Source organism: Rhodnius prolixus, unplaced genomic scaffold (assembly GCF_049639745.1).
Source record: "Rhodnius prolixus isolate KJV_2025 unplaced genomic scaffold, Rpr scaffold_6, whole genome shotgun sequence".
Lineage (NCBI taxonomy): Eukaryota > Metazoa > Arthropoda > Insecta > Hemiptera > Reduviidae > Rhodnius > Rhodnius prolixus.
In genome coordinates, this window is record NW_027411634.1 from 37,409,458 (window position 1) to 37,436,014 (window position 26,557).

Sequence of the window (26,557 nt, forward strand, 5' to 3'; positions counted from 1 at the left end):
TATTTTTACATATTTTTTGATACGTTTAACTACAAAAATTCTTGCTGTCTTATCTAACAGTGACAGCTGACTTCACCAAGCTCTGTCTACGAAACCATAAACGTAAAAAGTTTATTTTAAAAATTAAATAAGTTAAAGAATTTTTTTAAGAAAAGTGTAGTTCAAGTTTAGAGAAACTATGTACCACTGAGGCACGTGATATATGTTCGACCAGTGAACTTTATTGTACTTCTATTTGCATGATTTGGCAGTATGATCTTGTCAGTGAGATATCTGGTGTCCCCAAATCCTTGGTAGGGGGGGTAAATAGATAGAATGGATACTTGGGAACGCTTGGGATGGAAGAAGAATAGGGAAAAGGATGAAAAAATGTGTAGCTAAAGGAGAGAGTTGTAGAAGTACCTTTTGGGTTTGTAAGAAATGGGAGAATCGTAGATGGCAGTATATTGTGTGGCAGAGTGGACTAGGATGGCAATCTAGAATGGAGAGGAGTTTCAGCAGACGGTTTTTTGGATATAGGTGTGCACCGGGGGATTATGGAAGTCCCAATCACCATGGAGTTTAGTGAGTCGAGAAGAGTCTGTGAAATTTGCTCTGTGTTGTCTGGAGTTTCTGGATGTTAAGGGATGATTCAGGGAATGTTATTCGAGCTTGCGGAAACACCAACTCATGCATTCCATTCTAACAAGTGTTTTTATTACCTGAATCAACAAAATTCTGTGTTGATTTCTCATTGAACTGTGACAACAATAGTCTTTTAAAAGAATAACTACAGAATGTAACAAAATGGCTACTCGAAAACAAAAAAAAATAATTCAAGAAGAAATTCAGTAATGCAGCTGTAGTAAGGAGTGAATTTAGTTTGGTTTAAGTACTTCTATAGTTAAATATAGTTTAGGGTCCTCTTTGTCCAGTTTGATTTATCTTTTCGTCACATCCGAATCATCAGCACATTTTCTTTCCAAGGAAACATCATTTTTCTTCCTCTATAATACAGTATTCATCAAGTTATTAAATGCAATTTACTTAAAATTCAAGTTTTTAAAGGATGAAAAAAAAGTCTTGATGTTTTTGAAACATTTATATTGTGTGTATAATTGTAACTGATATTGTTCTATCTGATATTGTTCTAACTGATATTGATATCAAACCCCTTGCTACAAATTTCATTTATAAGCAAGGAACAAAATAAAATAAAATTTAATACAAAAAATTGATATTGTTCTACGTCAACTTCAGGGCTTTGAAAAATATTATTAGTAAAATTGAATACATAGTGTATAGGTAAAACTCAAATATAATTAATGTTAAATAACTACCTGTTTTTCTCCGCACCTGAAGATGACACAATCTCTAGATCAAAAGCTTGGGAAAAATGAATTTAAAAAAAAAACTGAAGTAGGCATTAATTTCTGTTCTGATGGAAATGTGGTTAGGTCCACAGTTCTGGATACTATCGTTTGATTTTATCTATCGTGGCACGACTGTTTATTGAAGTCCTGGCCGGTTTCAGATTGACTAGACTAGTCAGCCAGTTGTATAGGGTAATTTAATGAATTCCCTACATTAAACTGATTAATGTAATGTACCTCTGACGGTGCATGAAAGTTCGAAACCGGTCAAGGAACACAACAAAAATACGTGAATTTCCTCTTCCAATTTTGTTATATTTAATTATAAATTATTGGCAACAGTTATGCGAATGGGTAAAAGAAAAGTTCGACCCACTAACGTTCGGTTTGATGGGAATTCGCACGCAGTTAACATATCGTATGTCTCTTTGCGTTTTGATATCCGAGTAGTGAACACAATTTTACGGCCTCTGCATCGGCAAGCTCCTATATTTAGCTAGATCGTACAATTTAGTCTATTATCTATAACATTATTTATTCATCTCACTCTGAACTTTCGGAATAATAAGCACGAGAAGGCCAAAGTAAAAAACCCGAGTTTCTCTAACTTTGTAATGAAAAAAGAAAGTTATTTGCTAGAGTTCTTTTAATCTTAGGAGTTTTTACTTAATTTTTAACTACTTCAGAATGGATAAAAAGGATTTCCAGTTATTTACTTTATTCCAGTAATTAATTAAAAATTCTTTTTTAACTGACAATTTACGCGTACTAAATATTTGAAATCTATTTATTTTTAACTTAAAAAAGTCTTCTTTGGACCACTGGAATTTCGGTTCTCTTTGGGTCCTAATTCTGCAGTTATTTACACATTAAATATTTAGATGTCTGTTTTTTCTTTTTTGTTTTGAGCTCTGGTTTGTTGGGTGCAGATCTTGAAATCTCAACTTTCTCTTTAGACCAAACGTTTCGGCAAGGATGTGGTGTGCCTTTATTACGTAGTAGATTGATGCTATACAGATCTGTGCTATGTGAGAGGATGTACCACGTAGAGATTAACTTATTAAAATGATTTAGTGTGGCGATTTCCGCTTCTTGCAGGGAAACGTACACACTTGTACAGGAAGGGGGAAAAGACGAAACGATAAAAGTACGTTGTTTTGGGGGAAGTTTAAATGTTTTATTTCCGGTGGAAAATCAAATTTGAAAATTTGATACCATTGCACTAGTTATCGCTTTAAAAGAAAATCTTTTCTTTTTTTTCAGTATCAGATTTGTTTAAAGGAGTTTCAGTTGATTTAAATCACAGTTTTTCTTTTGTTTTTTTGCTTTCGTTTTCTTTAAAAAGAAAATTATAAATTGTGTAATTTACCCCTCTCCCCACGCACAACTTTTCCGTTAGGTATTTCCTCATGTAAACAAAAGTGTCTATCACCAGTGGTATTGTTCTGTGAACGAAGAGATAGACGTGTGTGTGTTTTGTCACATCATGTTTGGATGACGTAGATTTTGAATATCGTGCACAATGACGTAACATTCAAACAGAGAGAGAGAGGGAGTGGAAGGCAAACATCGTCCACATTTCGTTGATGACTGATTCAAAAACTATATTGCTACCATTTGATGAATGTAGGGGAACAAAAGTTTTTGAGTTTAGTGAGGTCCAGATAGAGAAAACTGTAGACTGGGATGCTGTTGATTATTATGGGAGGGGAAGTAAGTCTAGGCAGTGTTTCCTATAAAACATCAGCCAACCAGATAGAGGATGTTAACGTTGATTTCATTTCTATTTCATGTTTTGTTACTGCAACAGAATCATAGCTACCTGCTTGCTCCCCAGCTTCATCTAGGGGCCTCTCTGCAAGCAACTTTCACAGTTATGATGATGCTCTATTTGCACAAAATTCAAACTAGAATTTCCAAAATAGAACACCACTTTGTAGATGATTAAGTAATTAGTGGTGACTGTTTGTCAAGGCCAATGGTTTCCCAATGGGTTTTAATGGCATTGCAAAAATTTTAAGAGGGTCACTAAGAATGAAGCATTGAAGATCCGTCCTGGAAGAGCCGGAAGTGCTTCATATTTCTTTTAGTCAATATTTCTTAATAGTCAAATATTTGCTTCCGCCTCGTCATAGTTTTGTATGGCAACCCCCTCCTAGGGAAAAAAAATTGGCGATTGCTTTTCTTTAAGGGTAGATATCTCTACCGACATATCTTACATGTTCAAAGCCCATTATAAACCACTGGCAGCACGGGATTGAAAAGTAGGTGAATAATTATTGAAGCATAACGAGAAATAATACCAAGAGAATATTTAAGAAAAACATAAAACAACGATTTAACTAAACAGCAGAGAATTCTGGGCAGTTCTGTACCGTTAGGAAACCAGAAAATTGCTATGAAGAAAACAGTAGACAGAAATCCAGTGCATTTATGAAGAAGAAAAAGTCTTTATTTATAATAACCAAAAGATTTCCACATACATATGAAAAGAAAGAAAATCTACAATATAAAAAAAACACTGTTTAGTATAAAATACATTCAAAAGAAAAATACAATTCTATAAAGACAACATCGTGGTCATTGACCGTCAGTGCATTTATGTCTCCAGCCATAACCATAGATTGAAAACTATAACCATGATCAATGTCTCTATCAGACCCAGACAGGTCTTAAATGATTTGAGAAAGTGGTACCGGTGGAGATGTGGTTAGTTGCTTCACCAGAAAGAGATAAGATAGCCCAAGTTGGTCGAGAGAACTTTTCCCTGATAGAATCTGCTTCAATTTGTTATCATCGTTCCGTACTTTGAGGATTTGTTGATGAACAATATGTAAGGTACTTCGAAAGAGACACTCATTAAAGCGAAATTTGAAGAATATCTGGCTGCCCTCAATATAGTTTGAAGTTTTTTGCCCAAAATAGTTCCCAAAAGAAAAGTTATTACGTAAATTGCGGCCAGGAAGTCCCCCCCTTGCAGTTTCATTAAAAAATTAACTTGGAAAATTTTACATAATTACTCTTACTTAAGGGAAAGTCAATTCCATTTTCAATATTTTCTTTCATGTAAACGTTACCAGCGGTTTTGATTAATCCATGCAAAAAGAGTACAAAATTAAGTAATCCGCATGAAGTATACTGCATGCTGAATATGTTATAGTACTAATTAGGGATTTTAAGCCCTTCTTTACTGTGGCCTATACTGTAGTATAGCATACCCTTTTGCATCATCTGGTTGTTTTTACTGTGGTTAGTGTAAATGTAAACTCTTATGACTTTGTGGTTGAACTTTAATAATCACATAATTGTTTTTATTGCCTCTCTCCCCCCCTCCCCTCGACTTAATTTGTACATCAAGTTTATGTACACTAACACTGACAGAGGAATTCTGTAAAGCCACACATTCAACTACTGGTCACTAAAAATTGGGACATATTTTACTTGTACATCCATAATTTGGTTACGTTTGTTACGTTAGTTTTTATAAAATGGTGAATTTGAAATTAATTGCTCTTTTTTTTAAATTTATTTTGTTATTTACAATCTGCAATACATAATAATAAGTAAATATGGAAACTGAATATGGTGAACTGGTGCGGGAGGAGAGCAGGAGGAGAGAGAAGCTAGCCAGCGGTAGCACTCTCTATAGGAGAGAGAGGAGAATGTGGGGAGAAGAGTGTGAGGAGGAAAATACGAGGAGAGATAGGAGAAAAATGGCGTTTAGGCCTTCAGCCTACAAGGAAGTCGCGGGGCCATTGGCGATTCAGTCGGCGAGGAGTACTAGGGATGTCAGAAGAAGTGAGAGACAGTACGAGTACAAGAGGATTAGAGCTAGTCGAGAGAGTAGTGTGGAATTTTTGGTATTTAGTCTTGGCGAGTTGGTCTATGAAGGGAATATTGAGGTCGTTCTGAAGAGTGAGGTTAGACACCGTAGAAAGGTGCGTCAGAGGAGCTTTGACGGAAATGTCGTCCGTATGTTTGTAGGTTTGAGACTAGTATTGTGGTATTAAACGTTTGAGTTCTAAGGGCAATTTGGAGCGTCGTCCAAAGTAATCTGTAAAGAAGTTTCGCACGTTTTGTCATTGCTTGTCTTTGCAAGTCTAGTGTGTGGGTTCCACGTGAGTCGTTTGTCTATGTAGAGCCCAAGTTAGCGGACCAGATCTGTACAAGGAAAAAGATTGCTGTTGAAGAGGACAGGTGGACAGGAGCCCCGCCGGAGAATTGCTCTTATTATTAAAAAAAAAAAAGTAGAAGTAATTATTAAAGTTAAATACAAGATTATGCGTTCAAGGCTTACTTTTATTTAACAATAAAAGAAATATCATATCTCTCAGAGAAGGGATTAGATCACGCGTAGATCCCGGGTTCGAATCCAGCTGCTGGCCCTCAGATTTTAGCTTGTTACTTCCGTTGATGTACTGTGTTCCCTTTAAAGAGTCTAAGCTTGTATAAGGTCTTGGAAAATGAGGGGACCATCGGACTGGGATACCTCGGCTCGTTCCTTCACTGCCCGTCTCTCAGCAAGGAGGAACAAATTCTCACAACCACTCTGTTGATGGTAGAGAACAGATTTCGCTCCTTAACTTTTCACTGAACAGGACACTTCCTGTCGTTTACCTCAATAATATAAACAGTAATAAAAAAAAGGACTAAAGAAATCAATAAGGAAGTACTAATATTCTAAATTTGTAACAGTCAGCTGGCAGGAAGTGTTGTTTCACAGGAACGATGGTTTGGAGCGAACTAACTACGATATTCCGGTTAGACTAATTTTTGTTTTTGTTATTTTTATATAATTACCTTTCAAATGTTCAACTAAAGTTGTGAAAATACTCGAACATAAATTAGGTACATGTTGTTGACTATAATCCACACAATTTTAGGATATATATATATATATAAGTTGACAATATTTATGAGTACAATAATTGGTTATATCAGTCAATAGATCCGTTTCATGCATGTTAATGCTCGACTACATTGTATCATTATGTGCATACATAAATTCATTCCATTGAATACACACTAAAATTGTTGTTTTACTCAGTTATCCAGATGGGTGAATATCCAGCGACGCCCCTTCTCGTGGAAATGGTATGAATTAATTTTCGAAGGATTCCCTTTGCAGCATTGGGAGATTCCATCAATAATAATTAATGCTTACAGCATAATATCATTATGTTCATATTTTGTGGTTAACTAGGTGAATCTATGTTCTGTAAAAAATCTGGATTGATTACTGTGGGGTTTTGGTCATAAAGTTTTGATGAATTATGTTTGGTGGTGTTTTGGTCCGAAAAGTGATGAATTCAAAAAAAATCAGTTTCATGCCCAAAATTATTAAAAAAATTCTTTTTATTGAAAAATCCTGTTTCTCCCAAATAAAAATCAGCCAAAGAAAAAGAAAATCACATCACCAGGTGATTTAACGGAGTGGTTTAACTCCAGGCTTGGATGGTATATCAATGTTCTAGGGATGTGCACAGTTTTTACCCTCTCTCTTACTGAATTTCATAAGAAGTTTGGCGATTGTGACAAAGAATGTGTTGAAATGGTTCAAATGTCCAAGACTTACAGACAAACTTGTTCATTCCTGTCTCTCAGAATCAAAAGACTAACAATACAACGCTCCCAAAATGGGGGGAAAAAAAATCCACAAAAACCTAAAAATTCCTTTAATAAAGTGTGAAATTTGCGCGTATTACCTTTAGTCCGATGAACTCCTGCGTATTATCTTTGGTCCTTTTAAAGTATCACTTTCTTCCCTCAAAGTGGAGAAGAAAACCAAGATAACTGTGGTTTTCTGATTCCGCAATCGGGACTCATATAACCCGATTTGTTGATTAGGTTTATTAGTTTGGTTGAGGTTAGGGATAAATCTGATAAAACAGTCTTATCAAGTATTTAATCTGATTGGTTTTCTGTGGATCTCTCTCTTAGAAAGGAGTGGGGCTTGTTTACATATACATAAAATAGGTGAGAAAAGTTCTTAGATAAGTTTGTTCAGCTTCTTATAAAGGAATGTAAAGTATCTGTTAAAGGGAAGGAGTTTCTGTTAGAGATCAACAGGTTGCCACTATATCTGAGACAAGTGGTGGCATCTCCCAGCTTTTCCTTCTACTACGTCCCCGATGTCTTTATCCACCTCCAGGGTCCGTCTTTTCTCGCCAAAAGTTAGGCGTGTTCTCAAAGTTATCTAACATAATTTCTCTCTATTTACCCTATTTAATAGAAGAATATTTTTTGTGTATTTACTAGAAATTGATCGCACGTGAATCTCTTTCTTGTCTATTAAGGAACCTGCATGCCGAAACAACTCTCTTATTTTTTCCAGTTTTAATTGCTCTGGTAAGCTCATCACCTGCCTCAATCCTGAAATATCACTCCAGAACTTAGCTTTTCTGGCTTAAGATTTCCTTCTTAAGAAGACACAGAAGGGTTCTATCCCAAGTAAGGAAAATACAGCGCTTTGCCTTGCCAGTACATCCGCTTTCCCTTCACTCTTCACACTGTACATGTTCTAGCACCCAAAATAAGGTAACCATATATACGATAACCTTTTTCCTCCAGGCCATTAAGTTGGTTTAGATTTTTCCAAACTATTTATGAGCTGACATGAACTCCGCGCCTTTGATGACATTCAGTTTATCGTAAAGAACTACTATTTTCTAGTCTCGATTTTTCCTTTCGAAGTTAAATTAGACACATTTTTCCTATTGCATTAATTTCCATCCGGATGCTGCTGGGAAATTCCCCCTTAGGTTCTTGATTGGCTAATTCAAGAACCCGAGTCTCCTCAGATCCTTCAACATTTCTTGTACTCCATACAATTGCATGTTTTTTAAAACTTTGGATTCGCTGCTACACTCACTTCTGATGATGTTTCTCTAACATTCCGCGTAAAAAGTCCGGTTAGGATTCTTTATACAGGAAGTTACAAACTCATTTTTTTTTTGTTTCTCCAACAGTTTTGTATTAAACGGATATTGTGATTAATAAAAGTTTTGTGAGAGTTGGTGATATTTGTAACTGTTTTGTAGTGTTGGAAATCTTACGTATTATAACATTGAGTGGGTGGTGAGAGAGTTGGGTTAAGTGTTATTGTTCGTGTTATTGTTAGGCCAGTGGAGGAAATGTTTCCTCCGAAGGAAGTCGGCTAGCCACTCGCCACTATAGAAGACAAATTGTAAAGTTTTAGTGAATCGGAATCTATGTGCGTTACACAACTAGTCCCCGGCAAATAACTAACTTTTAAATTAAAACTTACAATTACTTATCTTCTTTAATAAGTTTGTGTAATTACAGTTTTACTTTGTTTGACGGAGCCGACAAAAAAAGATTTAAGAGAGAAAATATTATGACAACATAATTATCCCTAAACAGGTTATCTATCTTTGTATATATATATTTAATAAAGACAGATAAATGTATATTTGTGCTGCGGGCATTCGTGTTTATATGTGCGATCATGAAAATTAGGTTTCCGTAAGCCCAGTGTGTATGACTTGGTGGTTAGATTAGTGGTGTAAACGATATAGCGAAGGAAAGTGGAAAGCGTGGGAAATGTTACAGAAAATGTATTGGATTTAGTTAGTGGAAACGTACACTGTCTTAGTGTGTGCTTAGTGTATTTATGGGACCTGTTCTGGTTGTGTATTAGTTATGTTTGCCAGTGACAAATGCCATTTGTACTGAATGTTCAGGTGTGACTTCACCTGTACAGGCAGTCTACCCAGACTCCACAATCCTCTCATCTCACCTGCAAAACTATTTGTTACTGTAATGAGCTCCCCTCCACCCTCGCCAGCCGTGAGTGACGTCTCTTCTAAATACGCGAAATTAGATCTGTTTAACAAAACGTTTTATTAATGCTACATTTCCTTTGCTTTTATTATATAATATAATACTTTACATATGAAATACTAGCAGCTGTAGTTTGCTGCCTTTAGTAATCTAACAATGCCTGACTTCCAGCTTTTTCAGCAGCGTAAGGCTAAGACATTGCACGTAAAGGACGGAACAAGTATCCCTTACATTTGCGCAAAGATAATTACTTATTTTTGTTTACCCTCCACATATCCGGTAAACATAACTCACTATCTAAAACTTCTTACAACAGTTAGAGGAAATAAAGAATTGTAGTAAAGAAGGGGAAATAATCATTTTTTTAAGCTATAGAATATCCATTATAATCACATACGAGTATATGATTAAGCTAGAATTAACTAGGCTAGAGGCAGTTTCATGCACTACGCCTAGATTCTGTTATATGAAAGGTCACATCCGTTTATAAATAGAAAATTTATTATCTTTCTTTTTCTTTTAGCGTTTTTATGAACGTGTATGCTGATTGCAAACGCTTTGTCAATACAGGTATATAAGGGTGGTGGCACAGATATACATTATATCGCTCGTTTATGTATTTATCTTCTTATTGTAGGTATATGAGATTATCCTGATAATGGAGGTTTATACCAAAGAGGTTATATTTATACACACTCTTCATAACAATTAAAATAAATACTTCTCTCCTATTTCTACTAAAGTATCTTTCCTGCTCAAGTTCAATTAAACAATTATAAGTTTGTGTAGTTAATCGCCTAGAAAACGATATATTTTAACAACTCTCCAACAAAGAAGTAGATAAAATTTCTATAATAACATTTGCACATAATAGTAATAATTGTTAAACCGGATGTGAAAAAGGAGTACTTGCTGTCCATTGACCGTACATTATTGCACTGTTTATCATGGCGTTCTATTAGATTTTTACATTTCATTATTTCCAAACTGTCATCAACGTGGACGGACGGTGTTTCTATTAATAATTATTCTCTTTAATTAAAAATTAACTATCGCTGCTTTTATTTTTTACTTAATATGTTCAATACTATACTGTAAAAACGGAAGTGTAGTTAGTATTCTATCTACAGAGACGATAGCCAACGATTTTTTAAAGAAGTTATAAGTTCAACGGTCATTAAGTGAAACAAGAATACGGATTGGGAGGGGATCAACCAGTTTTGGCCGATTCTATATCAACAATTATCAGACCCGTATCCTGCAGGAGAGAGGACTTCTGCACCCAGAAAATAATTACTACATTGCGGCCATTTTCGTTAATTGTTCATAGATCTTGTTTCCAGCGTAATGTAAGAACATGATGCATTTTAATTTTTGTCATTCTTTCGCGTTGGATGCATTTAAAAATTTAATGCAGATTCAAATGGGATTTGATTAGTGTAGTGGTCATCACTCCAAAGTTTCCAGTTCGAGTCCATTGAATACTCTTTATCTAATTGGAAAAAATTTATTACTAAAATATGAGGTTAAGGCACCTAATTTGGTAGTTGGACGTTGAAAAATAGGCATTACTACCACTAACTTATTCAACAACATTTTCTATTGGTATACTCTATAATATCAAACTTTAGCCACACTGAGCTTTTAACGATAATATCGAGACCAGGCTAGATGTATTGCCAAGTCAAACAACGGTAGCAGAGCTATACCTTATTGTTGGGCTGGTTACTGGATTGTGGTGTTTAAATAAACAACCTCAGCCAGTCGCTTTAGTTAGACTCCATTGTCTCCAACTTTGTCGCTCCAAACTGGTTCATAAATGGGACAGTTTTGTAAAGTAACCTGACGGTGTACCTAATTGACATAATAAATTATTGGATATACTATCAACTCTATTTATTAATAATTAATTAAACATTTTATCACAGTTTATTTTTTTTTTTTTTTTTTTGCGCATCAACAGCTGAGGTCATTAGCGCCCGGAGCTTTTTCCAGTGCACTGCCGGCCTCCGGACAGTGTTCTCTCGTTACAGACAACACTGTCCATCACCGGACAGTGAGCTGTAAGAAGCTCCTAGGAAGAGAAAATCTAGGAGTTTATATTTAACCAGTAACTTAGCTACCTTTTAGACTCCAAAACTGCCTAAAATATATTTTTAAATAAAGTAAACATTTTATTTGTATTGTTCTTTTATGGAAAACTACGTTTTAGCATTTAAATACTAACAAAATTAAAATTAAACTAAATCAGAGGAATGAGTACGCTGCGGCTTTGGGAAGTGTCGGAGAGATGATGAGACGCGCTTTATTCATAAAAAAAAGTATCTATCATTTCCAACAGGAAAACTTTGTTAAATTTAAGTACCCAGTTACTACTGTCAAGTTAGAAAATTCGTATTGTCATTTCCGGTTGAGCGTGTTAACTGTTTTCGAATGGGTAGAAACGAGTTCCGCAATGCTAAGATGTATTGTTGGTTAGTGGGTTCGATTCCCCAGTCCTAGGCCTTAAGATTTGATTTAATGGTTAATAAATGGGATTTGCAGTAAAGTATGGTTGCTAGGGCGTAAAGCTTGCGTTGGTACCACTGCTCCCAACAGTGTAGGGAGTCAACTATTTCAGCCTGGAATATCCTTATCTTTCTGCCAGTTGAATTTTGGGCTAAACTTTAAAATGGAAAATGGGATGCTAAAGTGTTTTTTGTCAATTTCTTTTTTTTTAAATATTATTTTCTAAAATTAAAAAACTACAATAAAAAAAAAAGTGACAAGCAATAAATTACTAATAAGTAATAAAGGAAGAATAAATAATAAAAAAGTTGTTAAATTTTAGCACAAGTTAAAAAATATATAATAGAATGCTGTCACTAACAGACAGGTAGTTACTGTCTGACAGCATTTGAGAGCTTACCCAGAACATCTTCCGACACCAGTTGACATAATTGACATTTTTTAGCAAGCTTGTCAAAATATACTGCTGTGTTAAAAGACAGGAGGATTTTGTGCGCCTTTTTGCTATCTAGCAAGGCTAATGTGGCTTCAGAAACATAGATTGATCGTAATGATCCTAAAGGGCTGTCTTAAACAGAATGGAATAGCAATCGTGATTTCTAGCTTCTTTGCTCATCCTAACTTCTTGAGATCATAGACTTATCATTGGTTCCGTAAACAGATTCTCCACAACTTGTTAGTAACCGCTTATTCTCAAAATATATTTTTCAGATAATTGCTCAGTTCTAAAAATTTTATTCAGGTAAAATCGTAGGTTCGATGTAGTTCGTACGCAAGATCAGATTAGTAAGGTGAGAGCTCCTAAGTTCGAGTCCAACGTGTAGCTAATATTCCGTCTCTTTTCACGACACTTAATTTGGTAGTTGGATGTTAAGGCCCACCTGAAATGGCACTGTATAGAAGTCTACCCACCATTTAGAAGTGGCTTTAATCGATTTTCTCCAGAAAAATGATTGAAATAACGTTACAGATCTTTGAATGAATATAATAATGACTTTACTAAGTTTAGACAGAATATTAAGAGCCGTGTTTTCAAGAAAATACCAAAATACTGAACAATCGATTCAATAATGTGGTACTATCGATTGCCTAGTTATAACCAAAACCTTTCCCCCCCCTTGTGGTGCACCTATGCGAAATATTCAAAATCGCTCTTTTTGCGAGTTTTCCTTTTTTTTAAATTTTAAATTGCAGCGAATACTAAATGCTCGTACAGAACGAGCGAAAGAGAGAGAGGGACACTTTATAGAGCTGAGAGTATCTCAAAACGGAAATGCGATAATCTGCTCGATCGCTATACTTCCTTTTACTAGTGTAGAACGTAAATTATGTACTTAAAATTAGGGAAAAACTAGAAGGAAAATACAACCTTGAGGAAACTGATTAATGAAAATGGAAATTAAATTGGTTGTAACTAATAAAGGGAGCAATACAACAGGAACTGAGGGTGCCAGTAATTAGGAAAATCTACAGAATCAGGAATTTTCTTCTTAATGAATGAATAATTTAAAATGAATTTAATTATAGTAATAATATAATATACGTAAACAAATTAGCCCACCTATAGTGAGCAAATAGTGTCTCTCCTTTTTCCGGTTTGCCTTCTTGGCGCTACTTTTTGCTTTAAACTTTATGTGCTCGTTGAACACGTGTAATTTTTTTTTCAGAAAAATGTTTTTTTTTAAGTAAAAAAATAATAGTCAAGTTGTGGGCTTTGCGACACCTAAGCACCGCCTGGAAAAATAGAACTTTTTGAGATTGCTTATTGCTTCGCGGAGCCAAATTTCTGAGAGCGTCAAGATCAGCTCAGAGGAAGTACTACTTAAATTTAATAGTTGCCCGAAGGCCGGAAATGTGCAAACATTCACGCGTGTTTCTCTCACCCCATATAGCTCTTATTCTAAAGTGGAAAAGGAATAGGATAACTGAAAACTCAAGAGGTAATCGAGTGTTATGACTGTTTTCCTCTAGAGTCTGACGGGGAAAAATAATTCTTACTTAATTTTCAAATTTTATTTAATGTTACATACACATATTTATAGTTACAAATTTATTTCTAAGATCCATTTTTTTTTTTTTTGTAAATTTACTTTTGTGATCGTTTTCTACCTCTGGATACCCAAAATGGATCCTGTTCCATAGTGTCTCGCCTGTGTATTAGTAGGAATTTGGGCTCTTGCGCGTACAGATGATTTAATGAGTTCACTGATGATGAATCGCACGGTCTTTCCTCACGGCCACGATGTGCCCAAAATGGTGGTTGTACTTCCTCCGTACTGGAACTATCACCTCTACGTCCTCTTGTCGGCCAGAATCCAGGTTCTGCTTCGGATGATCCTAATACAGCTCTAACATCGCTGCGTCTTTCTTCTCCGCAAACCGCCTGAACATAGACATAAAACAGACAAAGAAAATTGTCTTAATTAGTTTTGTTATTTATTTTTTTTATTTGTATTAATTAGTATTCAGTTATTCTACTTCCGTTTTTGACGTCAGAATAAGAGATACTTGTGGTAAGAGAATCAGCTGGAATGTTTGCTTAATTCGTCAGACTTTAAATTATAAGGAGAAGATAGTTCGACAATAGCCGAGGGCAAAAACGATAAAAAAACCAAAGGCCAATCTTGAGTTGATATTCTCGGCTTGGTCCAACAAGAGAACCGCGCCCAAATTACCTGCATACCCCTCTTAGGAAGCCATTTCCTTCGACCTTCAGAAGATAATCGTGCGAGTGTGTTCACATCAAATTTTAATCTGAGCTTAAGTTCATTTTCACTTGAAAACTATGAATTTATCTGCTACATACAGTTTTAAATGATCATTGATTTAAATCAGTCTAGACTTGTCTGTGTTTCTTTTTTTGCTGGAACAAAAATCTTTTAATCTGATTTTAATTAACAAAATAATATTTTCTAATTAATATTTTGAAGCGCGCGTTGGCAGATAAAAAAAATATATATATATATTCTGGACAAAAATGAAATGGCAAACTTTAACCTTAAAGCTTGGCTTTCTTTAAAAATTGCCTCTGGCGGTTTAATGTTTATTCCTTAATTAGTTATATATATAACCTTTGGTATATCCTAATTATAATAAAGAGGGCGGATTATTTGTGTACTTACTTTGAAGTACTGTCTGTGATCAATGTCTCAACAAATTCATGCTGAAATATTAATAACATACGTGTCATGAAGTGAAGATTTGTTAATCACGATTGCATCAAAGCCACCTTCAGTTCAGTAAATATCTCGAAAGAAATAATCGCAAATAATGTGTAATCCGATCGATTTGTTTGGTGATCGATATGTGTGGCTGATACGATTTGCTCAAAAGAAAACTATCTTCTCAAATTAATTAATTTTTTGGGTGGGGATTCTACAAAGCATTACGCATCATTTTAATCTTATTAATTTACAACACAACTGAATAGATTGCATTTATATAAAAATTAATTTAGTAAATTGTACTAATATAAAAGTAATTTAAATTTTGAACTATCTACGCTAGATTTAAATTTTTTTATACAAAAATCTGTGTGATGTTATGTTTAAATTGCTGAACACCCCCCAAGAGAGATATAAAGATGTTGAATAAAATTCTTATCACGTACTTGAATTCAAAGAATCTAGAGTTTTTTTGTTTTTTTTAGAGTTGCGAGTTAACGCAGAAATTTTTTTATGTTTGCATTACCAATAATAGTAATAAAAATAAAATTGCTGTTTGAATTATTAGTAATAAAAAAAAAAACGGAAGTGGTGTTGCGGTAAATTAATGGTAAAACTTTTGTGAGGGCGACATACTTGACCCCTAAAGTAATATTTCGAAGTAATGTGCACTTTTTATAATCTACATAATATTAGTAATAATTATATTACTTTCTCTCACTAGCGCAGTATTGCAATCGTGTCAAAATTTCGGTTTCGATTTTTTCCCGGAGTCCTGAAAAAGTTTTTTTTTCTTTTTCCAGAAAATGGTCTCTGTGTGTGAACAAAATATGTTTTTGATAAACCTAAAAATTGAAGGAAACTGAAACTTAATATCCTGATTGGCTCCTAACAGTCCATCTAATGATCCAAATTCTGTAACCGGAAGCGATACCACTTTACTGAGCGATTTTGTTTATTGTTAGATTTTCTCAATAAGAAAAAAGTAAAGTAATGCCAATTTTTTAAGGCAAGCTTTACCAAGTAGTAAATTAGGTGTCGTGGATGGAGCCGACTAACAAACATACGTACTTTACTGTAAATTTCTCATATTAATCATTAAATAAAATCCAAGACCTAGACTAGTACCGCAATACATCTTAGCATTGCGGGTCTAGACTATCTTCGCCGCACATACTTTAATATAAATTTCTCAAATTAATCATTAAATAAAATCCAAGACCTAGACTGGGAATCGAACCTACAAACCAACAATACATGCTAGCATTGCGGGTCTAGCCTATAACCTCCTAACATGCTTTAAATTTCTCATATTAACTATTAAATTGAATCCACTGCCTAGACCTAGATCTCATAAATGCCTCAAAAGTTTCCTGTAAACAATGTGCATACATGGCTATTTACGTATCTAAAACAAATTAATTTATATTTTAAAATTTAGGTTAGTAATCAGGTTAGTTTATACGAGGTTAGTAGGTTAGTTCCTCGTAGGTTAGTTCTTTTAAAGGGGAAAGGAATATTGAGTACATACATCTAATATTGATATGAATGTATTTTTTGGCATGAATGTATTTATTGGCGTGAATGTATTTATTGGCACGAATGTATTTATTGGCTTGAACGTATTTATTGGCGAGAAAGTCGTATGTATGTTTAGGTTAGGTTTTTATTCTGGGGTTGAAAGAATTTTTATACAAGTATTTCAACCCCATTATTAGGTTAATTTTATTTAGTTCTAGTTTATTTTAGGATGTGCAGGAATATTAGTTCAAAGTACTGCACATCCAACTACTATAGTAGAGTAAACAGCCTCCTTGGATTAAGTATAAAATAAAGCCAAGCAAACAGTAATTGTACTCGTAGAAGTTAATAAATTAACCCAGTAATACTTTTGGTTTTGCCGAAAATGTAAATAATAGCATACAAATTAAATTATTAATTTAGAAATAGATATTTATTTTATTATAAAAGTTAGTTAATTTAAGGGATGACACAATTATATTCCACACTCCCCCTCGTCGACAAGGTCGATGAAATAAGAGGGGATGTGTGGAGACAATCTTGCAGACCAAGGCTCCACCCTACCTTGTTAAGCAAGGTGTAGTGATTGGAAGCTATGGGTCTGCACGTGTCATCCCAGCTCGTGTAGTATAAGGAAGAACTAAGATAGTGGGCGCTAATGACCGAGATGTCGATGCGCCGAAACACACACAAAAAAAAAAGAAAAAAAAAGTGCATACATTTTACTCATCATGGTGTTCTACGACTTTTATTTGAAACATTTTCCAGAGAGAGGTAGCTGTCTAAATTATTAAAACGATTTAAAAATAAAAAAATTAAATAATAAAAAACGTTGTGTTTTCACTGCCTTGTTCGCTACGCTAGCGTGGACGGACTTAACAAAGTGTGTTCACACCAGACTTTATCTGCCCTATTTGTATAATGTAGTTATTTTATGGTGGAAGGTTTTATTTTGGTTATCTCAGAATATATTTTACAACAATTGGATCTGTAGTTTTGTACCGGAAGATACGCGTTCTTCCTCTTAGGTTTATAGAGAACACTGATAGTAGCTTGTTATTGGTGTAGACCAGGATTGTAGGCTTCCTCTCCTTCTCTTTTTCACTCTCCGAAACCACATCCCCAGCCCTAGAGAGCAGCAGTGACTGTGTGCGTGTGTAAGTGAATATTATTTGATATACAAACGGATGTACGTACGTACTTTAGAGCAACAGTACCATAGCAGACTCCCAAGTTCTCTGCCTTTATCTTTTGTTTCTTGTATGTAACGAAGTCAGTTTTTTTTTTCGTTTCTTGTTTTGCTTAGTTTCCTCTCGGGTTTTCAGTCCATACTTCCTTTTTTACGCATTGTCAGTTCTACGTGTGTGTGTTATACCATTATTCATTCATTTTTAAACATTGTAGAATTCGCATTCGATGGAAGTGAAAGTACTTCTGCAAACAGTTTAGCGTTGTAAAGACAAAAACCTGATGAGAAAACTCATACGATTCTTACTGTCATTGTAATGTTCATAATGTAATGTATTACCGTAAAGTGACTCTAGAAGTGGGAAGTCTGTCCGTGTCCCAAGTAGATAGATGGAGGTGCCACGGTAACCAAAAGGTTATAGGCAAGACCCGCAAAGCTAAAATGTACTGTTGGTTAGGGGGTTCGATTCCCGGCGTCTAGGTATTGGATTTGATTTAATGGTTAATATGAAAAATTTATAGTAAAGTATGTTAGGCGGTTATAGGCAAGACCCGCAAAGCTAAGATGTATTGCGGTACTAGTCTAGGCCTTGGATTTTATTTAATGGTAAATATGAGAAATTTATAGTAAAGTATGTTAAGCGGTTATAGACTAGACCCGCAAAGCTAAGATGTATTGCGGTACTAGTCTAGGCCTTGGATTTTATTTAATGGTAAATATGAGAAATTTATAGTAAAGTATGTTAAGCGGTTATAGACTAGACCCGCAAAGCTAAGATGTATTGCGGTACTAGTCTAGGTCTTGGATTTTATTTAATGGTTAATATGAGAAATTTATAGTAAAGTATGTTAGGCGGTTAGAGGCAAGACCCGCAAAGCTAAGATGTATTGCGGTACTAGTCTAGGTCTTGGATTTTATTTAATGGTTAATATGAGAAATTTACAGTAAAGTATGTTAGGCGGTTAGAGGCTAGACCCGCAAAGCTAAGATGTATTGCGGTACTAGTCTAGGTCTTGGATTTTATTTAATGGTTAATATGAGAAATTTATAGTAAAGTATGTTAGGCGGTTAGAGGCTAGACCCGCAAAGCTAAGATGTATTGCGGTACTAGTCTAGGTCTTGGATTTTATTTAACGGTTAATATGAGAAATTTATAATAAAGTGTGCTTTCTAGTCGCCTCCGTCCACGACACTTAATTAGGTTGTTGGACTTGAAGCACGTCTACAAAAATACTTTACATAAGTACTAAGTTGAGCGGAAATCATTGAAGCCATTTTCGAAAAATGTTAAAAATAAACCCATTTAAGTGTTTCTTCCGGTTGAGTTATATTCTTAAAAATTATTATTTTACATAAATAATTAATTCCTATTATTATTATTTTATTGATGGTAAGACCTTACATTAAACGTAAGTAGCACCTTAGAGGTGAGCCTCGGCACCTCATTAAAAAAGTCCCTTCACCAAAACTCCTTTTTTTAAATAAACCTTTCGATTATTTTCAATCTCTCAACTCTAGGGTCGAATTCTCAACTTCTTCGTCTTAGATCGTCTTCTAATTTCTACCAGTTTTTCTTATTCTGGTAAAAAAAAAAGTACGATACAATAAAAACTCTTATCCAGATTCAAGAGAAACCACTCTCCACACCTCGACATAATTATCCGAGTGTTCTTTGCCGGGTGGGTCTTGAATAAGCGAGCCACAGAAAAGGACCAAAAAGTTCCGATCCCTCTGGCAAAAAGGCTTAGGGCTTACTCACTTAGTCATATTCATATAAAGAAACAAGAGATTTAGTCACTTTAGAGATGATATATTACTTTTAATTAACAGTTTGGGTGGAAATTAACATTTTAGGAAATTTTTACTTAAGATACTGTGTTTAGACCCCATATAGAAGAACCATTGTATTGCTTCTTAATGACCTCAAAAGAAACAAAAAAAAAACATGCTAAAGGTATGACTACCAATGTGACATTGGCGTGAGAAAGACTATAACTACACACATCAAGACAAATTAAAACCGATCTTAGAGTACACAACTTACCTTGTCGCATTTTTCTCCCACACTTGAAGTCTCCTAAAAATTAAACCTTTATTTATTTTGCTTAAAAATTAGAAAAAAAGAATCAGGTGTGAAACTCACACGACTTCCTCTTACTACTATTCTCTCAAAGTTCTGACTCACAAAACTCCGAACATTTGAGGGTTTAACATTTTAAAGAACAACAAATTGGAAAAATCAGTTTTATTCAAAGGGTATTTCCGCTTGAGGATTTTTTTTTTCTAACTCGGAAACCTCCCTCAATATCAAACAAGTGTTAGAATCGGACATAATACTGAAATGTCACTGTAGAGGAAAGCCTAACCACCCTGCTCTCCCGGAATCGCTCCTAATCAAATTTTCCCGGAAATGAAATTTTTTTTTGAATTATCGTTTTAGGATTTACATATAAACATTTTACACAACAAATGTAACAAAAAATGAAAAGTCAGGAACCGTTTTCTTCAACAGAAAAATCAGTTCAGTAACTTTGGTACTTCGTATTGGCTCTATTTTGTGTTAAAACCTTATTGTTGGGTCCCTGAAGGCAACTAAGGTAAATATCTGGAATTTTTTTTTGTTTCCATTTAGTTACAGTTTACCCTACACATTCACACATATACAGGTGTATTTATATGTATTTACATATGTGTAAACACACTTTTTCGGACTCAGGGGACATCAAAATTCATTTCCGGTGTAAACTCAAAATCTGCACGATTACAATGGTTCTTTTTTCTTTTTTTTGCAAGAAGTGAGATAAAATGAGAGCAATGTACCATTTACAGTTATCGAGATTTTAGGTTAAGCATTTTTGCTAACTCCGAATTCGTCGAAATATGTTTAATTTTTGCTAAGATTATCCTCTGAATATGATGGCCATATCAGAGGAAGGAATGAAAGCGCCGTGGTAATATGGCGCAAATCCGAGTTTAGTAAGCCTGAATAGGCTTGGCGCAGTTTTTCAGAAACACATTTGTGTAGCTGCAGTTTACAAAAAGGAAGACAATTCCAGTATCCTCATCATCTCGGACATTACAAGTTAGCGTGTCCTACGGAGTGCTAGTGTACAGCTTTGCAACACTGTTCATTATACCGAAATAGCTCTTCAGTAGGGAATCTACCCACCCCCATCCTTCTTCCAGAATGCTCTAAAAAGAATTTTCCTTTAAAAAAGTTGCCCAAAAAAAAGTAAATAATTTAGAGAAAATTGTGGAAATCATAAAGGAAAGTGCCTCTTGCGATTTTTTTTTTAGAGAGATCTGTTCAGACTCACTCACACAAACAAATTTTATTTATTCGTTTACAAACAAATACTACAGATAAATAAGCTGTGGAAAATGTTATATAGGAAATTTGGCATGATCGCAATAGGGGGGGAGTGGAAGAGAAAGAAATATTAGAATAAGGAAGATCTAGTAAGTTATACCTGAAGCCCAACGGATATGAGTGCCACCAGCAAGGTATGTACAGGATTCATGGTTGTGGCTGACAGACAGACAGATTAAGGTCGCAGTGGACTTCATTTTATCTGTGGTCTAGCTTTTAAATGGAGTCACCCTCCTTATTTCAAAATGGCGGCGGTGGTATCACATTAATGGACTGTGTGTACCAATACAATACGTGCGCTTGTGTGAGAAATCTTTTAGTTTTATATGTGATTAGTCTTATGTTAGGAGTCATTCCAAAAACCGTCTTGTTAAGATAGCCTTAACTGAATTTAGTACACTAATGCAACCTGGCGGCCACTGTACCAAGTCTACTTAATAAACCCACTCCACATTCAGTTTCTTTGTTTTTCATTTAAGTAATTTATATTAGTATTTCTTTGTGCTGTAAATAGAAGTCGCCTTAACAGTCAGTTCTCTAATTCTGTAGGAAAATGTAATTATTTCTGTGGTTTGGCTCTTCCGAGCATTTTATTTGGCTCAGAAACTTGGATGCGCTTTCTTGGATGCACGCTGTCCCATGCACCCATTCTTCGCAAAGAAAATTGGTCCAAAATTAAAGATTAGCAGCGTTCTTAGCCATGGCTTGCGACCCCTATAATTCTGCTACCTGCCTTACGGAAGTCCCAGATTTCAGGGAAGCCGGCAACAGTTTTGATGATCACTCAAAAAGGGTGACCACTCCCTAAAAAGCCTTAATCTACTCTCCCCAAAGAGAGTATGTATGTCACATTTTGAAAGGTTTAATATACACTAAACTTTGACTGGGCCCGATATTTCGGTGGCTCCATAGATTAGACACAGTCACTTCTGTGCTATCCATCCTTCGGATTGCCAGATGTCTGAGAAAAGAGGGAGAACAACAGTCTAGAATATCATGCTCACTAGATCATCTCCAGAAGTTCTGAAGTTGAATCCTGAGGTTTACCTTAATTCCGGCCATAGGGTAAGTCCTTATAACTGTCTCAGTTGGCCTGCTTCTGATTTAATCACTGGGGAATTGTCACGAGGAGGTAGACGTTGAATATATCTCCCCTGTATTATGCGTTCCACTTGTTCGTGGATACTCGTCTTAAGAAATTAGGAACACAGAGCTAGATAAGAGGAATAGCTCTCAATATTGAGGATTGCCTAGAACAGTATACCTCCATGACACTCTCCATCATCCTTCTTGAGATCCCGATGAGTAAATTCAATCATAGTTTTGGCACTTGAAATTTTCAGACTTTCCCTTTGGACTTTGTTGTAATTTTTTCCCCATTCTCATAAAATTATTATATTTTAATTCCAATAAAAAAAAAGTGGTACTGCACTGAATAAAAATAAGTCCATTAAGATCTGGAACGTGATCAAAAACTGACTTCGTTCTTCCTGTGTTTAAATTATATTTTATTTTTAGAAATCTTTTCTTTGTTATTATTTAATTTATTTATTTTTGTTGCAGATTGATTTTCTGACCAAAATAAAGGAGGTGACGAGAAACATTCATAATGGTAAGTTTTAGTAATAATTTCACGTTGCTAAGATGATTAATATCTGAGATTCGTCTCAGATGGACCGTTTTTTACTCCTCTTTATGGTGTCTCTCCACACATCATGCGAGAGAAGTATTTTCATTGTAACAATGAATAGTAGTAATGTATTACGTTATTTTATCCATATATGTAATGTAATTTATTTAAAAAGAGTTAAAGAGTACATAATAGATTGTATTATCTATTTACTTAAAATACGGAGACATCGTCAAAATGAAGAAATAAATACTATATTAGAGTAATATCCGAACACCTTGCACGATTAAAAAAGTTAATCACATTTCAATGCAATTTTTTAACAACATTCTATCGTGAGTTATCATTGTGCAACATCCTAAGATACTAGTAAAACACACGTTTTACTTGCAACATTGATCTGAAAAAGTTAATTTACTTTTAAAGATAGTGAGGTTTGAACAAATAATAAAGCTATTGTTACAACAAAATATTTTATTTTCCAATAATTCGACTAATGTATTGTAAACTTATGAAAGGTAAAATATATTTTACCTTTTAAGTATTGATGTGAACTCAACGACAAAGATGAAAGATGTATGTTATATGATCATGATTGTGACTATGTGATATAAAATGAATTGTTTTTGTTCAATCATAACCTATCATCTTTGCTCATAAACAGTGGGAAAAGGAAGGTAATTGGCATAACCTTATGGATTGTTAGCTGAAGTTACTTCTCGAAGTGTTTCTAAGCTTAAAGCTTGGTTGAATAGGTTTAGGGCCTCTTTTGATTTGAGATCGATTCAGGAGGGACATCTTAGTGGTAAAGTGCAGCAGAAGCTGTGTGGCCATTGCCTTGGTGTAGCATGTTGGTATTAAGTAATGGCACGTGGAATCAGTAAATATCTTAGGTGATCTGCGTACATTAAAATGTTAATAAAAGTTTTGCCAGTTTTAAAATATACTTCAATTTTCATCTTTATCGAAACCGGGGTTTTGTTAGATTTGATTAAGATTTAAATAGGATGTGTTATTCGACCAAATTCAGTGCCGCTTAATGACAAAACATTGAAGTTTTAGTAGAATAAAATCATCTCTTAAAACAAATTCTCTGTGTTACTATAATTGTCAGATTTAAAGAAACATCTTAAGGATTCATATCTTGCCTCTTTTCCAGAAATTCAGATTCTGTGGCGGAGGTGATTGTCCAGATTGGCTGCTCATGCAAATCAACACACTTTCTGCTTTGGTAAATATATTTTATTATTTATTTGGATGTATGAAGGTGTGTATTTATTTTTATCATTATTTGGTTTAAAATTAGTTCGTTCATATATTTTGTGTTTATTCGATGTGTATTGAGATTGGCAGATATGAGAGATGATTTGCTGCTGTTTGTACCATATATTAAGATAAATATTAACTCTAGGCTCTATTCTAATATATAAATACAAGTATACGGAGCTAACTTAATGCGTTAACTGCCTTACATATCCCCGGGGATATTGCGTTCCCATTGGGATGATTTTCCATGAAATATTCTGTGCAAAAGAGAGGCAATTAATTTAATTTTTATCCATATAAATGTAAAAAAAACAAAAAACTTGTGTTTGTAGTTTTTAAAATAAACAGCTGTTAATCAAAAATTTACGTAAGTATATGTACTGCACGCATATAAATAGGTAAAGAATGTTACTTATAGTCGCTTCATTGAGCTTACAAGTAAAATAGGAAGAATAAAAGCTATATTGATATGAAATAAACCTTCAAACATTAATTTGAACGTTGTCACATTACAGGGTCTTCTTCAATGTACATCTAAATATTGTAAAACATATAAATTTTGTTTCAAAATCTTTACAAAATAATAAAAAATATATTATTTTAATTTATGTCCAATAAACAGTTCGAATAAAAATTGATATGCTAAAAAATAAATTGTAGAAATTCATTTTACTGTTAAAAATTATTTTCATGCAATAATTTAAAAAATTTACATATACTGTATTCAAATATTTTAGGTCAAATAAGATAAATTGTAAAAATAATACCAGTATATTCAATTTTCATCTTTCCAGAGTGTTCTATTTCTGTTTCTATGTATTTTTTATATGCAATAATTTATTTTGAACCATTTTTGGTTCAAATTATTCTAGTTTATAATCTACTCCATTAAATGAAAAGTCATAGTACTGTTATTTAGTTTGAATATTTCGACATCATATTGCATTTCCATTATACATCTAAATATAGACCAAATTATGGATTTTGTTTCAACATCTTTACAATTGTTTTTATTAAAAAAAAATACAAAAACAAAAAAAGGGGAAAAAGGCGTTTGTAAAGGTTTATTTTATATCAATATATAATACAAGAATATTTAATTGACCTTTACAAAAAGAAAATCTTAAAGAAATAAAACCGTGTAAAGATGCTGATCAGAAAGTTAGCCGCGTGATGAGATAATTTTAAATAGTGGGATGATCAATAAAATTTAATTTAAAAAATGATCTTTCTGTGTTGAAGTAGTCACCGCAATGATTAAAGTTAAATAGTTTGCTAGTTAAATATAAAGAAAACAATCCATCGTTGGAAACCCTTTAACCCTGGCGTCACTATCAGGTGTAGTGTCTGAACTGGCCACTGGCCATGTCACAGCGGCTGGCTTAAACGCCGTTTGCTTTCTTTCAGTATTTGTATGGTTCTAATCTTCCAACTTTTTTTTGTTTTGTTTCCAGAGTATTGAACACCTCCAAGAGCTGAGTGAGGCTGTAGCACAGACACTTCTTGGCACCGAGTTGGATGTAAGTATTTATTGGAATTTATTATCACTCGGGTCACAAAGGTCAAATCTTATATATATAAGTTACAATGTGTGTCATATGGTATTCAAAGATATCATAGTTCTATCGTCTTTGCTCGAACATCGCCAGTTATAGATTCCACACCGACATGGGTAGCTTGAACTGAGTCCTGTCGAGAATAGAATAAATGAATGTTCTTTCAGAACATTTAGCAGCGTTTTGTCGTTGCATGCCCATAATTTGGAGTGATATCCGTAAGTTTACTTAACATCATTTTGTAGCTAGCCTCCCTTTTTATTTTGGTGGGAGAATCCTTTAACTTTGCATCCCAAAATCAATTGTTACACCTATCTAAGTCTTCCCAAAAATCTTATATATGATGGGCATATTTCTCTTAAATGAAAAAACCTTTTATAGTTTCAAAATCTCCTTCAGCTTCTTAACAACCATTTAAATTTTCCGGCAGCTCCATACTACCGCGGAAGACTTGACCGCGTTATTCTGCACGTTGTTTTTTTGAAAGTCGTGGGAGTGATTCTATTGAACTCTGTTTTTTTCCCCCCCTGCCTTCGATGCAAAAGAATATCAAATCTGATGTCCATTAAGTTGATCAAATCTCTTTGATGCTACATCATTCGGCTAGATGATATGTATGTACATTTGTATGGTGTAATTCTATCCAAGTAGAGATTAACATCACTCGTAGCTCTGGTACACCCTGCATTTGCTCAAAAGCCCTTTCATTATTATTATAAAACTATATAGAAAACAACTATCATTTACTAAAACATCACAGTTGGAAGAATACCTTCAATATTGTATGTGAAAGTTTAGTATTCTATGTTTTCTTTTACAAAGTTTCAACTTGTTAAGTTTTCTCATTTTGGGGCTACTTGAGCACGATCTTGTTAGTCGAGTCCATGATTCATTGTTTCACGTTCATAGTTCATTTAGTTGCCTCAAAAGGAACATTTTTCTGAATAAATTGTGCATTTTTTTTTTAATTTCCTTTTTTTTTAGATTTTCTCTGAACTGGTTTCCTGTTACTAAAAAAAAAATTAATAATAGATTCACAACTTTTGTAGCTGATCGCTCTCTTTAAATAAGGAATACTAAATATTCATGTTCACAGCTTCACAGTTTCGCTTGTAACTTAAATGGTGAAAATTAATTTTAGAAGTTTTCCCCCGAGGAAAATTAGTAATTGGGCTTCCCTATACTGTTAGCTGAAAAT

At 34.3% G+C, this 26,557-nt stretch overlaps 2 protein-coding genes across 4 annotated transcripts in view; one reads left to right on the plus strand and one right to left on the minus strand.

Moving 5' to 3' along the window:
• The window catches only part of LOC141461017 (COMM domain-containing protein 4), a 94,460-nt gene that overhangs the window by 57,272 nt on the left and 10,631 nt on the right, over positions 1-26,557 (plus strand). For both annotated transcript variants that reach the window (XM_074141625.1, XM_074141626.1), the window contains 3 exons: positions 22,471-22,519; positions 23,697-23,768; positions 25,258-25,323. In XM_074141625.1, coding sequence (XP_073997726.1) covers positions 22,517-22,519; positions 23,697-23,768; positions 25,258-25,323 — 141 coding nt within the window. In that variant the 5' untranslated portion in view covers positions 22,471-22,516. The remainder of the gene's footprint in view (positions 1-22,470; positions 22,520-23,696; positions 23,769-25,257; positions 25,324-26,557) is intronic.
• Positions 13,655-21,122, minus strand: LOC141461169 (uncharacterized). Of its 2 annotated transcripts, XM_074141957.1 has the most exons (3): positions 21,008-21,115; positions 19,582-19,614; positions 13,655-14,046 (listed from the first exon to the last, which is right to left on the minus strand). In XM_074141957.1, exons 1-3 carry the CDS (start codon positions 21,056-21,058, stop codon positions 13,750-13,752), a joined length of 381 nt encoding a protein of 126 aa, XP_073998058.1. In that variant the 5' UTR covers positions 21,059-21,115; the 3' UTR covers positions 13,655-13,749. The 2 variants fall into 2 exon arrangements, with proteins under 2 accessions (XP_073998058.1, XP_073998059.1); XM_074141958.1 differs by lacking the exon at positions 19,582-19,614 and having other exon boundaries at positions 21,008-21,122.

What these genes read in the sequence shown, in the direction of transcription:
- LOC141461169 (XM_074141957.1), bottom strand. Translation starts at nt 21,058, where the DNA reads ATGAATCCTGTACATACCTTGCTGGTGGCACTCATATCCGTTGGGCTT. An exon ending in TCATATCCGTTGGGCTTCAG is followed by an intron (nt 19,615 to 21,007) that starts GTATAACTTACT and finishes TTTAATTTTTAG; the next exon opens with GAGACTTCAAGTGTGGGAGA. An exon ending in TGGGAGAAAAATGCGACAAG is followed by an intron (nt 14,047 to 19,581) that starts GTAAGTTGTGTA and finishes GTCTATGTTCAG; the next exon opens with GCGGTTTGCGGAGAAGAAAG.